Below are 16238 nucleotides of genomic sequence, written 5' to 3' on the forward strand. Positions count from 1 at the left end.
CGGGCAACGGTCCTTTTAAGTGATCCGAAGAAGGGCCGTTGCCGCGTCGGAGTGTCATGCCACGAGTCGGGGAACGTGAACAAAGACGAGAAGAACCATTCCCTTTGGTTCTTTCGGTAATGTCACGTAGGTCGAACAAAATAATAATAATAATAATAATAGCTCACGACATTTCGATCGCATGCACAAGCAATCGCCGTCAAATCAAGAACGAGCAAAACCATTGCCTGAAACGTCGCCCAGTACACACACATTTATTTTCCTTTGAAGGCCACACATTGTTATCGACTCACGCGTTGAGTTGCTCGTCACCATGCGACAAGAACCACGCCGCACTTTCTATTGGCAGTAAATTCACCCTCCAGTTCCTTCGCGATTCGATCCGAGTCAGGCACCAGTCGTAAGCCCCAGTCCAAGAGCACTCGCCTAGAAGTCCCAGGCCCAGGACTATAGTTCCAGTTACATGTTTGTAGCTCTCTACTCAGTCCGGGTCTTCATGAGCAAAACACTCGGGCCGTTGTGAAACTGCGCGTTGTTGCATGCGCGTTGAACTTCTTTCGCACCGTACGTAGCCAACCGTGCCGATCGGAGGTGCAGACACGTGGGGCCGTGATGCGAGCCACGGAATTGAATCTACCCTCGAAGAGTCTCGGCGATGCTCGGGGCGCAAACGCGTGCCAAGAGGAACGTCGCGCCACGGAGATGGAGCGACGAGATCGACGTTCTGTTGTCGTTACACCGCGTGGCGTTCGGCAAGTTGTCCGACGTTTCGCTCCGCGTACCCGGGTTGTCGAGTTGACGTTCCCGTTGTAAGTTGCATCTGAAGGCGTCCGTCATTGAGTCGAAGCCGAGGGTCCTGATTGTTCTCAGCTGTGCCGGAGGCCTCTGCCTCAGAGGGTACGCAGACTGGCCCCGTGGTATCAGTTCGCGTGCAAAGGTGCCGCCGGGTGGACTGTCACATCCGCAGGGCTCGTGATCGGTGGCGGCTTGTGGAGGCATTCATCCAGCAGTGGAATGACCACGGCTGATTTGTTACCATGACGATGCGTTCGGGCAGGAAGTGTGTCGTCACGCCTTGGGCTGTGATTGCGATGTCCCTGTTGGTTCCATAACGAGCGCTTGACTGATGATGATTTTGACGATGATGATGTCTCAGATACTGCTGTTGATTATGATTCTAGATTTGAAGTTTTCGTGACTGCAAGGATACTGATTATTGTTTTTTTATCCTTTTATCTGGCAACAAAACTGACACCTTTTTTTACCAGGAGTCATCTGGTCCAACACCATGTGGGACTAGGCTCTTAGGAAAGCTGTCTCGGGTGTGGACCAATCAACTTCAAGGACAGTGCATACATTATCAGAGTTATGTTTTTTGTTTGCATTACGACTGCAGGTATTGTGGTCTATGCAAACATGACTCCTTGTAAAAAAGGTGTCAGTTTTGTTGCCAGATAAAAGGGTAAAAAAACAATTATCATATTTTTCTACTGGCAAATGAGGTTCCAATGGTGCAAGGACACTCTTTGGTTTTTTCGGTAAAGTCACGTAGGTGAAAACAAAATGAAATAGGACAACTAAATTAAATCACGACGTTTCGGAAGCAACACAAGCATCCGTCATCAGGTGTGACTGCTCCAGCAAAGTGACTGTAGCGTATGAAGAGAGCTATTTAGAGACACGTGTTTATATTGTTGCTTCCGAAACGTCCTGATTTAATTTAGTTGTTTTGTTTTTTTATTTTATTTTGTTTTCACCTACGTGACTTTACCGAAAAAACCGAAAAGTATGAGTGTTGATTATGATGTTGACGGTGACAGTTAACCTACCGCCGGTACAACAATAGGTTATATACGTGGCGATGGGCAAGCAAGCGGGGTCTGAGCTGGAAAGGAATTCCATCCGCGGACGCAAGCACTTCAGTTGTGTTAATGGGGGAGATTAGGGAGAGAGAGATTAGGGAGAGAGATTAGCATGAAATGAGTTTCCGTCGCTTCATAAGAATCTCATCCCCGCATATGCACACAACAGCAGCAGCGTCAATGGGAGATTGTTGTCACAGCTCTCTCGCTTGTTGAGCAGATCTACTGCTGGATGATTTTTTTCCGCCTGAGGATGACCGCTTGTGTTGCGGTCGAAACGTCGTGAAACATTATTTTTAGTTTTATTTTATTTTTCTACCTACGTGACTTTACCGAAAGAACCAAAGAGTATGGATTCCTGCAGTCACGAAAGCTTCAAATCAAGATGATCTAAGATACGTCTGCTAGTGACGATGATGGGCCAGCCGCGGCTGCTGATGATGTCTCAAATAAAGTTGGTATCGATGCTGCAACTGATGATGATGTTGCTGCTGCTTCTGATGGTGTTGATTGAATGTGTGGGCTTATTGGGATAAGTGCTGTTAGCAAGCCCCTATTAAGACCAACAAGGTGGTGGTGGTGGATTATGGTGTGGGGAGTGGCCGGCACGCTGCGCTATGAACCACGGTGACTCGAGTTCGATTCCCACTCACGCTCAACACCGGTGACGATTATCTGAACCGGTCCTGGGCCTCCCCGAGGTCGACTCAGCCGCAAATGAGTCACTGGCGCAGTGTGTACACATCGCTTTGAGTGCCGTGCCGGCCTTCATACGTGCTACTCGATCACAGCACTTGCCCCAAACATCTGTTCAGGCTATACGGGAAATAGATTTTGGTGGTAGTGATGCCATAATGCATACCAGGTTGCTATAGGTGGCAGCGGCGGGGTTAAGCGGTGGGCATCCATCGCTGTACCGTACTTCTATGACTCCCGCCTGTACGTACGATCCCCGCATTTCGCTAGCAGCACTAACCAGCGTGGTGAAGTATGGTCAAATAGCCTCCCACAACACGCACGGGCGTGGGAAAGTCCTCATGCAGCAGTGGATTATCGCGTGCAAGGTGACATCGTCATCTATAGCACGTGCAAGGTAACCTCGTCTCTAGCACGGGCAAGGTAACCTCGTCGTCTGTAGCACTGGCAAGGTAACCTCGTCGTCTCTTGCACGTGCAAGGTAACCTCATCGTCTCTAGCACGTGCAAGGTAACCTCGTCGTCTGTAGCACTGGCAAGGTAACCTCGTCGTCTCTAGCACGTGCAAGGTAACCTCATCGTCTCTAGCACGTGCACGGTAACCTCGTCGTCTGTAGCACTGGCAAGGTAACCTCGTCGTCTGTAGCACTGGCAAGGTAACCTCGTCGTCTCTAGCACGTGCACGGTAACCTCGTCGTCTGTAGCACTGGCAAGGTAACCTCGTCGTCTGTAGCACTGGCAAGGTAACCTCGTCGTCTGTAGCACTGGCAAGGTAACCTCGTCGTATCTAGCACGTGCAAGGTAACCTCGTCGTCTATAGCACGTGCAAGGTAACCTCGTCGTCTGTAGCACTGGCAAGGTAACCTCGTCGTCTATAGCACGTGCAAGGTAACCTCGTCGTCTATAGCACTGGCAAGGTAACCTCGTCGTCTGTAGCACTGGCAAGGTAACCTCGTCGTCTGTAGCACTGGCAAGGTAACCTCGTCGTCTGTAGAACTGGCAAGGTAACCTCGTCGTCTGTAGCACTGGCAAGGTAACCTCGTCGTCTGTAGCACTGGCAAGGTAACCTCGTCGTCTGTAGCACTGGCAAGGTAACCTCGTCGTCTGTAGCACTGGCAAGGTAACCTCGTCGTCTCTAGCACGAGCTGCTGATGTTGCTGCTGATGTTTTGCTCGAGACGACATAAAATAATGATCTTCAAAGAGTCCCCAAAAAACTCGAGCGGCCAATGAACTAACTGTGCGTTACTACATCCCCGTATGCGGGTCCGCAGCCAGTGCTGGAAATTCCCCATTCCCATGACGGGGAAGGAGGCTGGGAGCGGGGGGGGTGCATCCTCTCCGTAGGGCGAGCACTGCTGTCTGCGCACGCACAAAGCTGTTACCTATTTTATCGGGCTCACAGGAGGGCTTTTGGTGGTGGTGATGATGTTGACAGTCCAACTCAAACCCCCGGGGTGTGTGAGACCTCGCCTCGGCAAGACGCGGCAACTGACTGACCCAGAGAGAGAGAGAGAGAGACCCCGTTCAGGAGTAGAACTCAGGTGTGGCGGCGGCGGCGTTGGTGATGATGGTGGTCGTTGTGGGTCCTCGGATGTCAACTCGGCTTGTACCAAACGAGTCTCTTCTCGACGCAGCCCCCATACCCAGGGGACGTCGTCAGACGAGTGCGCTCCGGGACACGTCCCACCTTGGCGTCAGATTCCTTGCCAATGATGCTGTCGATGGTGAAGGATGGTTTGGCAGTCGGTTGACCACCGCCACCACAACCACCACAACCACCACCACCGTTCCCGTTGGTCGCCCCGACCACATCTCTGTCGGCTTCCTTTCCGTCGAAGGTCACCGCCGGGAACGACGGAGGAGGCGTGGGAGCTGATGGAGGCGGCGGCGATGGGGCTGACGGCGGTGCGCGCGGGGTGCCCGCGTCCCCTCGCTCGGGGGAGCTGCGAGTCGTTTCGCGACGCGCCAGCGGTGGCAGGAGAGGCAAGGCGAGTGGCGGGTAAGGTGGAGGAGGTTCCTGCCGTCCTAATAGCGGCGGTGGTGCGGTTAACACCGCTCCTTGCTGCTGCTGCTGCTGCTCATGACGATGGCCGTGATGATGATGATGCTGTTGCTGCTGCTGATGGTGGTGATGGTGGTGGTGATGATTCCTCGCTCGTAACGGTGTAGTCAGACCACCGCCCAGCGAGCTCGCGCAGAAGGTGTAATGGTGCTGCTGATGATGCTGCTGCTGCTGATGATGCTGCTGCTGTTGCTGCTGATGATGATGATGATGAGGCACGTAACCCAGGCCAGAGATGGCGAAGTGAGCGGCAGACGCGTATTCGTCGGCGCTCATCCGCTTGAAGCGCTTCCGTCGGCGCAAGAAGGAGCCGTTGTCGAACATGTCGGCCGAGTCGGGATCCAGGGTCCAGTAGTTGCCCTTGCCGGGGTTGCCCGGCTCCCTGGGCACCTTGACAAAGCAGTCGTTCAGCGACAAGTTGTGGCGGATCGAGTTCTGCCACGCGGGGAACTTGAGTCGGTAGTAGGGGAAGCGCGCGCTGATGAAGTCGCAGATCTCGCTGAGCGTGAGTCGCTTGTGCGCGCTCTGCAGGATGGCCATGGTGATGAGCGCGATGTACGAGTAGGGAGGCTTCACCACGGCGCTCTGCCGGGAGGCGACGCAGCGTCGTGACTCGTCGTCGACGTCGCTGCGACCGCCGTCCTCGACTCCGACATCGGCACCGGTTGTGACAACAACACCGCCAACACCACCGGCACCACCACCGGCACCACCACCACCGCCGCTACCATCTGCCACATCGTCACAGCTGCCGCCGCCGCTGCTGCTGCTGCTGTACTCGGGGCTGTTGCTCGCATCGCCACCGTCGCTGCCGACGCACGGGACGCCGCCAAACGTCCCACGTCGGACGTCGACGCCGCGAGACGACGAAGACGACGACGATGATGACGAAGACGACGACGATGATGACGAGGAGGACGAGGAGGAGGAGGTGTAGCCGGGCGACGATTGCCCCGCGGGTGTCGCCACGATGGTCTGGCAGGGAGCGACCTGTCCGGGCGATGTCTGCCCGAGGAACGAGCCGCTGAACCTTTCTGCTCCGACGACGATGTCGCCCTCGCTGCTGCTGTTGTTGTTGTTGTTGCTGTTGTTGTTGCTGCTGTTGTTGTTGTCGCTGCCGGCGTGGTTGTCCGAGTCGCCGTCGCCGCTGGGACCTCCCACCACGTCGATGTCATCCGTGTCCAGGTCCGGGCTGCAGTCGATCATCCTCTCGCCTCGACCCAGCGTCATGGCGAGTCGAGATCTTTGTGTCTTTGCGCTCGCCCCAACAGGAGTCCGGCTCAGGCTATACGGGGGATCTTTGCCTTGGCGTGTCTTCTGTGCGTGTGTGCGCGTGTGTGCGTCTGTGTGTGTCTTGTGTGTGTCTTCTGTTTGTGTGTGTCTGTGTGTGTGCGTGTGTGTCTGTGTGTGTGCGTGTGTGTGTCTGTGTGTGTGCGCGTGTGTGTGTGTGTCTGTGTGTGTGCGTGTGTGTCTGTGCGTGTCTTCTGTGTGTGTTTTTCTGTGTGTCTTCTGTGTGTGTGTGTGCGTGTGTCTGTGTGTGTCTTCTGTGTGTGTGCGCGTGTGTGTGTGTCTGTGTGTGTCTTCTCTGTGTGTATGTCTCTGTGTGTCTCTGTGTGTGTCTGTGTGTATGTCTTCTGTGCGCGTGTGTGTGTGTCTGTGCGTGACGTCTGTCGCTAGCTATGTGTGTCTATGTATGCGTGTCTATGTATACGTCTCTGTGTGTGGCTGTCTTTGTGTGTCTATGCGTATGTCTGCATGTGTTTGTGTCTGTGTATAAATGCATGTGTGTTCGTCTTTGTGTACATAGTTGTATCTATGCGTGTGTGTCTATGCGTATGTATCCGTGTGTGTGTGTGTCTATGTGTGTCTATGTGTGTCTATGTGTGTCTATGTGCGTGCCCCATCAACCCGTGTAGGCTATTTGGGGTATCTTTTTATGTGTATGTGTGTGCCTCTATGTGTGAATTACTAAACGTTTGTGTCTATATATATGTGTGTCTATTTGTGTGTCTATGCGTGTGTACATATGTATATGTGTGTGTCTGTGTGTGTGTCTACGTGTGTATCTACGTGTGGCTGTGTGTCTATGTGTGTCTGTGTGTCTACGTGTGTGTCTACGTGTGTCTACGTGTCTATGTGTGTCTGTGTGTCTACGTGTGTGTCTGTGTGTGTGTATATCTGTCTACGTGTGTGTCTGTGTGTGTGTCTACGTGTGTATCTACGTGTGTCTACGTGTGGCTGTGTGTCTGTGTGTCTCCGTGTGTGTCTACGTGTCTATGTGTGTCTGTGTGTCTGTGTGTCTACGTGTGTGTCTGTGTGTGTGTATATATGTCTATGTGTGTGTCTGTGTGTCTATGTGTGTCTACGTGTGTGTCTACGTGTGTGTCTGTGTGTGTGTCTACGTGTGTGTCTGTGTGTCTACGTGTGTGTCTGTGTGTGTGTATGTCTAGGTGTGTGTGTGGATCGCGCTCATGGGTACACGGGAGTGGTCATAGTGTCGAACGCGAATTGTCTCTCCGCCTAATCGCTACCTATAGAGTCTATGACTTAACGACAAAGTATGTATTTTGTATAATGTATGCTTACGAATATTTGTGTGTGTTTGTGTTGCAATGTTTTAACCAGATGTGTACTTTGCGTCGTGAGTGTGTGTTTGTGTATAGATGCTCGCTAACGGCACTTTCCCCCAACAGTCTGTGCAGGCTATACGGGGGATCTTTGTATTTGTGTGCACGTGTGTGTATGTGTGTGTACGTGTGTATGCCGTATGTCATGTATGTTCATCAGACACACACACACAATGGCACGTGTGTACGTGGTTCATGTGTGTGTGCCGTCTGTCAAAAAGATGGGCATGACCTCATTTTCCATCTGCAAACTCATGCAATTAAATGCGTATGTGTTGACGTGATACACATGTTGTGTGTGTAGTATCACTGTTGCATGTCTGTGTATTGTCTATACGCATGTACGCATGTGTATACGCATGCGTGTATCTCCCAATATATGTATCTGTGTATCTCTCTACGTCTTTGTGCTGATTTAAATACTTTATATTTATCCCCTTGTGTTTTAAATCTGCAATACTCTATATCTGTGTATATATCTACATGTATCTATCTGTGTATATGTGTATCTTTATATATGCCCCTGTGTATGTGTATGCCTGTATTTGTGTCTCTATGTGTGTACCTGTGTGTATCTCGATGTGTTTCTTCGTATATCTGTGTGCTGCTCTATGTATTTCTGTGTGTGTGTGTCTCTGCGTGTGTGTATGTGTGTATATCTCTGTGTGTGTGTCTCAATGTATACAACTTTGTGTCTGTGTATCTGTGTGTGTACCTATGTGTATATCGATGTATATCACTGTGTCTCTGTGTGTGTCTGTGTGTATGTGACCTATGTGTCTCTGGGTATATCTCTGTGTGTGTCTGTATCTCTGCCCTCTGTGTGTGTATCTCTGTGTGTGTGTGTCTCAATGTATACAACTGTGTGTCTGTGTGTGTACCTGTGTGTATCTCGATGTATATCACTGTGTCTCTGTGTGTGTCTGTGTGTATGTGACCTATGTGTCTCTGGGTATATCTCTGTGTATGTCTGTATCTCTGCCCTCTGTGTGTGTATCTGTGTGCGTGTGTGTCTCAATGTATACAACTGTGTGTCTGTGTGTGTACCTGTGTGTATCTCGATGTATATCACTGTGTCTCTGTGTGTGTCTGTGTGTATGTGACCTGTGTGTCTCTGGGTATATCTCTGTGTGTGTCTGTATCTCTGCCCTCTGTGTGTGTATCTCTGTGTGTGTGTGTCTCAATGTATACAACTGTGTGTCTGTGTGTGTACCTGTGTGTATTTCGATGTATATCACTGTGTCTCTGTGTGTGTCTGTGTGTATGTGACCTGTGTGTCTCTGGGTATATCTCTGTGTGTGTCTGTATCTCTGCCCTCTGTGTGTGTATCTGTGTGTGTGTGTGTCTCAATGTATACAATTGTGTGTCTGTGTGTGTACCTGTGTGTATCTCGATGTGTCTCTGCGTATATCTGTGTGTGTTGCTCTATGTCTACCTCTGTGTGTATGTGTGTGTCTGCGTGTGTGTGTCTGTGTGTATATCTCTGTGTTTATCTCTATGTGTACCACTGTGTGTGTATGTGTTATCTGTGTGTATCTATATGTATCTCTGTGTATAAACCTCTACGCGTGTGATGTGTCTTCGTGAAGAACGGCCTTAAGACGTGTCGTCACTCACGTCTGCCGGCAAAGTCCAAGACGCTTCGTAAGTTATTTCCTCGAAGGCTTTCAAAATAAAAAAAAACCGAAAAGAAAGAAAAAAAACACGCGGACACACCACTCACGCACACGGCCGGTCTATCGCTTCGCTTCAACTCAAGTCGAACATTTCACGAACATTCTAAACATCGCCTACAAAACATTAATTCACCGGCCCAGCTCCTCGAGACTTCGCGGAGGCGAATCGCAACGAAGGTCCCGTCTTCTGGCGATCGCGTTGATGAGATTAACGGTGCAGAGTCGTATTGTTGTTGTTGTTATTGTTGTTGTTAGTGTTGTTGTCTTTGCACGTTTGTCGGCTCTTAAGCTTATGTTGCTCTTAACTGGCGAACTCCCCTAAGCTCCTCCCGCAACTCGCATTCGCTGGATAAAGAACACAAAGTCCGTAATGTCGTTCGCCCCCTTCCCTCGGAGCGGTTATTGCCGTCTGTTCTCGACCGCTTGCGATCCCAGCCTCGGCGAATACTGATCGAGTTCATCTTAAGACCGGGGACCCCCTCCCCTATACCCCACTCACTCACTCGCACGCACTCGCACGCACACACGCACATGGGCAGGGGGGGAGGGGGTCACACTCTCTCCACAGAAGGCATGCACGCCAGCAAGTCCAATAACACGCACACACTCACAGACCCACCCCCCCTCTCTCCCCACCACCCCACACACCACGACCGCGCACACACACACACCATTGCAGCAACGCTTCCAAACCAACATCGCCGCCGCAACCACCAGCACCACCACCACCACCAACTCTGCTCCACCCATCAACCCTCTCGCACCAGCAGTAACCCCCCCCACCCCTCCTTACACACACAAAGACAACGCTCTTGCTGCTTCCTCCTCCTCCTCGATCCCTTCCCGAGCGTGTCGCCTGCATCAGGCTGCTCGGAGGACAGCGATGTTAGCCAGGGACCAGGTGGGGGGCGGGGAAGGTCGAGATCGTGTGGTTCGCACCCGCGCCCGGCCGCCTTTGTCTCCCCGGTGCTGATATTGATTTGCCCAGTGGAGCCTCGGGCTTAATGTTGAGGGCGAGAGTGCTGTTAGCGAGCGGCTAAAGAGGGCCGGCACTGTGGCACACGAGGGGGTGGGTGGCCAGCACCACCCACGCCCGGCCGCCTTTGTCTCCCCAATGACGATGTTTACACACCGCACCAGGTACTCATTTAAGGCTGAGTCGACCTAGGGGAGGCCCAGGACCGGTTCAGATAATCGTCACTGGTGTTGGCGGTGAGCGGGAATCGAACCCGGGTCGCCAGGTTCATAGTGCAGCTATGAACACACAGACACACACACACAGACACACACAGACACAGACACACACAGACACACACACCGATATACAGACTGACATTCAGACAGACACATACACAAACATACACACACACAGACAGACACGCCTACAGACAAAGACCCCAGACAAAGATCCCCCGTATAGCCTGTAACAGACTGTTGGGGCAAGTGCATACACACCTTCAACACACACAGACACACACACACAGACACACACACAAACACACACACAGACACACACAGACACACAGACACACACACCGATATATAGACTGACATTCAGACAGACACACACAGACATGCACACACACAGACATGCAGACACACACACAGACACACACACACCGATATACAGACACACACACAGACATGCACATACACATAGACATGCACACACACAGACATGCACACACACAGACATGCAGACACACAGACAGACACGCCTACAGACAAAGACCCCCAGACAAAGATAGCCTGTAACAGACTGTTGGGGCAAGTGCAAACACACCTTCAACACACACAGACACACACAGACATACACACAGACACACACACAGACACACACAGACACACACACAGACACACACGGACCAGCCCACCCACTCTCCCTAGGGAGGGGGTCGTGGTGGTTGGGGGGGGGTGGAGGGGAGGGGTTGGGGCTGTGACGTTTCCACGTCGCGTCACCGTTTCAGGCACTCGCTCGCCCCCCGCCATTGTTTGAGTTGTTGCATGACTATGGCGTTCTATTAACAACGATAACAACAATATTAATATACATCTTAGAAGTCTATCGCTCGCTTTACGACACAATGTCCTCCTTAGTGCACTGCGCGCGCGGCATTTAGTGCAAGGCACGCAGAGGCCTTCATCATCGATCAGTGGATAGAGCACTGATGATGATGACGATGACGATATCGATCCGATCCTTTGTCAAGTCACTCGCTGCAGGATGGGAGGGACCCTCATCGCCATACTCCACCACCCCTGCACAGTACTAAAGTATTTGAGGCTGAGTCGACCTTGGGGAGGACCGGTGCACGCATTCGTCACCGATGTTGACTGTGAGCGGGAATCGAACTCGGGCGGATCTTCGGTGACTGTCGCCGGTGTTTGAAACGGCGGCTCCTGGGGAGACAAAGGCGGCCGGGTCGTGGTTCTGGTCACTACCACCGTCTCATCGTGTGTGCGAGCTCCCTTCGTTAATAGGCGCTCGCTAACAGCACTTTCCCCAACGCCTTCCAAGACAAAAGTGTGGGAATAATTACATTGGGACACCGTGAACCCCCCCACCCCCCTTAAGCGCGGGGCCCGGGGCGAACGCCGCGATTCTGCGTGCACTGCACGTGAGAAAGGGTTACATTGACACTCGCATGCAGTACTTAACTCCACGCGGTCAGAGGTCTACTGCACGCGCAGTGTTTATACAGCGTGCGTGTGTGTCTGTGTGTGAGTGTGTGAGAGTGTGTGAGTGCGTGTGTGTGTGTGAGTGCGTGTGTGTGAGTGCGTGTGTGTGAGTGCGTGTGTGTGTGTGAGTGTGTATGAGTGCGTGTGAGAGTGTGTGTGCGAGTGTGTGTGAGAGTGTGTGTGAGTACGTGTGTCTGTGTGTGAGTGTGTGCGCGTGAGTGTGTGAGAGTGTGTGTGAGTGCGTGTGTCTGTGTGTGAGTGTGTGCGCGTGAGTGTGTGAGAGTGTGTGTGAGTACGTGTGTCTGTGTGTGAGTGTGTGCGCGTGAGTGTGTGAGAGTGTGTGTGAGTGCGTGTGTCTGTGTGTGAGTGTGTGCGCGTGAGTGTGTGAGAGTGTGTGTGAGTACGTGTGTCTGTGTGTGAGTGTGTGCGCGTGAGTGTGTGAGAGTGTGTGTGAGTACGTGTGTCTGTGTGTGAGTGTGTGCGCGTGAGTGTGTGAGAGTGTGTGTGAGTACATGTGTCTGTGTGTGAGTGTGTGCGCGTGAGTGTGTGAGAGTGTGTGTGAGTACGTGTGTCTGTGTGTGAGTGTGTGCGCGTGAGTGTGTGTGAGTGCGTCAGTGTGAGTGAGTGCGTGTGTGTGTGTGAGTGCGTGAGTGTGTGTGAGTGTGTGTGAGTGCATGTGTGTGTGTGAGTGCGTGAGTGTGTGAGTGCGTGTGTGTGCGTGTGTGTGTGTGAGTGTGAGTGCGTGTGTGTGAGTGCGTGTGAGTGCGTGTGTGTGCGTGTGTGAGTGAGTGTGTGAGTGCGTGTGTGTGAGTGTGTGTGTGTGAGTGTGAGTGCGTGTGAGTGTGTGTGAGTGTGCGTGAGTGTGTGTGTGTGAGTGCGTGTGTGTGAGTGCGTGTGAGTGTGTGTGAGTGCGTGTGTGTGAGTGTGTGAGTGTGTGTGTGTGAGTGTGAGTGCGTGTGTGTGAGTGCGTGTGAGTGCGTGTGTGTGTGCGTGTGTGAGTGAGTGTGTGAGTGCGTGTGTGTGAGTGTGTGAGTGCGTGTGCCTGTGACTCCCACCCATAGCTGACGAAGCGAGCGATCTGAGCAAAGTGATTTTGTTTATTTGTAAACCTTCACAGGGGGTGGTCGCTGCCCATCAACAACACCATCGCCCCCGCCACCCTCCGTTTTCACCCCATCATCATCATCACCTCCAAAGACAAAGATTCCCCGTGTAGCCTTCAAAGACTGTTGGGGCAAGTGCTGTTAGCGAGCACCTATGAATGCCGGCACGGCACACACGGGGATGGGTGTTCAACACCACGCCCGGCCGCCTTTGTCTCCCCAGTGGCGATGTTTACCCACCGCACCAGGTACTCATTTGAGGCTGAGTCGACTTAGGCGAGGCCCAGGGCCGATTCAGACAATCGTTATCGGTTTTGGAATCAAACTCGGGTAGCCAGGTTCGTAGCGCAGGGCGTTGACCGCTACACCACAGCTACCCACTAAAGACTCACGCACACACTCACACACTCATACACACTCACACTCACTCACACACACACTCACACACACTCACACACTAACACACACTCACACACACTCACACACACTCACACACCCAAACGCACTCACACACACTCACACACACTCACATACACACAAACGCACTCACACACTCACACACACCCAAACGCACTCACACACACTTACACACACTCACATACACACAAACGCACTCACACACACTCACACACACCCAAACGCACGCACACACACACACAAACGCAATCACACACTCACTCACACAAACTCACGCACACACAAATGCCGTCACACACATACATACAAACGCACTAACACACACACAAACGCACTCACACACTCACACACACTCACGCACACACAAACGCACTCACACACACACGCACTCACACACCCGCTCTCACACACACTCACACACACACAAACGCACTCACACACACACACGCACTCACACACACGCACTCACACACACTCACTCACAAGCACTTACGCACTCACACGCACTCGCACACACACACGCACTCACACACACACACGCACTCACACACACACGCACACACGCACTCACACACTCACGCACTCACACACTCACACACACACACACTCGCACACGCGCTCACGCACTCACACACACACTCGCACACGCACTCACACACTCAACCGTTTGTGCATTATGCACCAACCACTAGCAGTTCCTGAAGAACTGCATTTGTGATCTTCTGGTGTCTTAGGTCACCATTAAAACATCGATTTTAGTAAATCTGTAGATAGCTGTACACTGGTCTGCCAGCGATAGGCAATGATGATGTTCAGCAAGATGACCGCAATGGAGTTCTTTAGGAACTGGTGATAGTTTTTTTTTTGCATAACGCACAAAGGCTGTGTGTAAGTGTGTGATGACGGGGAGCGGTGGTGTAGCGGTTAGCGCTACGCTGCGCTACGAAACTGGCGACCAGAATTCGATTCCCGCCCACGGCCAACAACGGTGACGATTATCTGAACCGGTCCTGGGCCTCGCCTAGGTAGACTCAGCCTAAAATGAGTACCTGGTGCGGTGTGTAAATATCGGCACTAGGGAGACAAAGGCGGCCGGGCGTGGTGCTGGCCACCCACCTCCTCGTGTACCATTCAGGTCCTCATAGGTGCTCGCTAACAGCACTTGCCCCAACAGTCTGTTAAGGCTACACGGGGGATCTTTGTATTTGTGTCTGTCTGTGTGTCGGTGTGTTTGTGTGTACTTGCCCCAACAGTCTGTTACAGGGGGGGGGGGGGCGGGAATATTTGTTTTGTTTGTTGATGACTGCTGGGGACAAGTAAAACAACACTTAATAAAAATAACAGCCCTGACTTTGCTGATGAGACTCAGAAAGCCTAAATCCTGCATGTAAAGCGTGTGGTGTTGGATGTTAAGAGTTGCGGCTTATGGACCTAAATCAAAGTTGCGTTGTGTGAAGTTAAATGTTATTTTTGGGGGGGGGGGTGGGGGGCCATGAAACAGACCTTTGTCGAGTGTATTTATTTTCAGAGCTAAGAATGTCAGACGCGCGCACACACACAGAGTTAAATACACTAACAACACAGTATACAGAAACACAAACTCTCCCACACACAAACAAACCAGAGGCAAAGGCCACCCGTATAGCCTCGAAAAGACTGCGGGGGAAAGTGTGGTTCGCGAGCACCTATTGAAGGCCGGCACCGTGGCACACTTGGAGGTTGAGTGGCCAGCACGGAAACGTCTTCCCGGCCACCTTTGTCTCCCCGACACCGACACACCGCACAACGTACTCATTTTTGTGTTTGTTAAGGGTGTGTCAACATCGGGGGAGGCCCCCAGGAGCGGTCTAAATGTGGCACCCACTTTCTGTTGGTCGTCAGACGGGAATCGATCGCATTCAACGTTGCCGGGTTCGTAGCGCAGTGCGCTAACCACTGCGCCACCGCTCCCCCTACACACACACAAACATGCGGGTTCGTAGCGCAGTGCGCTAACCACTGCACCACCGCTCCCCTTACAAACACACAAATATGCGGGTTCATAGCGCAGTGCGCTAACCACTGCGCCACCGCTCTCCTTACACACACGCAAACATGCGGGTTCGTATCGCAGTGGGCTAACCACTGCGCCACCGCTCCCCTTACACAATCAAACATGCGGATTCATAGCGCAGTGCGCTAACCACTGCGTCACCGCTCCCCCTACACACACACACAAACATGCGGGTTCGTAGCGAAGTATGCTAACCACTGCGCCACCGCTCCCCTTACACACACACAAACATGCGGTTCGTAGCGCAGTGGGCTAACCACTGCACCACCGCTCCCCTTACACACACACATGCGGGTTCATAGCGCAGTGCGCTAACCACTGCACCACCGCTCCCCTTACACACACACATGCGGTTCGTAGCGCAGTGGGCTAACCACTGCACCACCGCTCCCCTTACAAACATAAAACATACAAATTGTCAGCAGATCACTACAGCCTATGTATTTTCCTCTGAGTGTGCGGTAGTTTTGCGGTTAGCGCTACGCTACGCTACGAACCCGGCGTCCCGAGTTCGATTCCCGCCCACAGCCAACACCGGTAACGATGATCTGAACCGGCCCTGGGCCTCCCCTAGGTCGACTCAGCCTCAAATGAGTATCTGGTGCGGTGTGTAAACATCGCCACTGGGGAGACAAAGGCGGTCGAGCGTGGTGTTTACCGTACCACCTCCTCGCGTGCCGTTCCGACCTTCATAGGTGCTCGCTAATAGCACTTGCCCCAACATGCTGGGGGATCTTTGTCTTGTGAGATGTGGCCTTTCACACAATGAATCGACATCGTTGTGGGATACTGTTGGCATGAATTACGCTGTGTAAAATGAAAGTTTCATCATTATTATTACTCGTTCGGCCTCTCGGACGAGAGTCTGCAAACTCCAAACCGTAAGGGACCCTGCTCCATGAGATGATGAAAGACGAGGGCGCCGCGGTGGCTAGGAGATGTTAACTACCTCGCCTGGTCTACAGGAGGTCGTGGGTTCGATCCCGACCCTGACCGCCTGTATATTTGGAGCTTGCGTGTCTCTCTCTCATCACCATCACGGTGGCTGGGAGATGTTAACTA

General features: G+C 52.4%; 1 protein-coding gene across 1 annotated transcript; it reads right to left on the bottom strand.

The window, feature by feature from the left end:
- Positions 1 to 4153: 4153 nt before the first annotated feature.
- On the bottom strand, positions 4154 to 5851 carry LOC144733411 (uncharacterized). The gene is made up of 2 exons (XM_078615321.1): positions 5740 to 5851; positions 4154 to 5268 (listed from the first exon to the last, which is right to left on the bottom strand). Exons 1-2 carry the CDS (start codon positions 5849 to 5851, stop codon positions 4154 to 4156), a joined length of 1227 nt encoding a protein of 408 aa, XP_078471447.1.
- Between the last annotated feature and the right edge of the window lie 10387 nt (positions 5852 to 16238).

The sequence above is a fragment of the Lampetra planeri genome, chromosome 46 (assembly GCF_965212315.1).
Source record: "Lampetra planeri chromosome 46, kcLamPlan1.2.h2, whole genome shotgun sequence".
Taxonomy (NCBI): domain Eukaryota; kingdom Metazoa; phylum Chordata; class Hyperoartia; order Petromyzontiformes; family Petromyzontidae; genus Lampetra; species Lampetra planeri.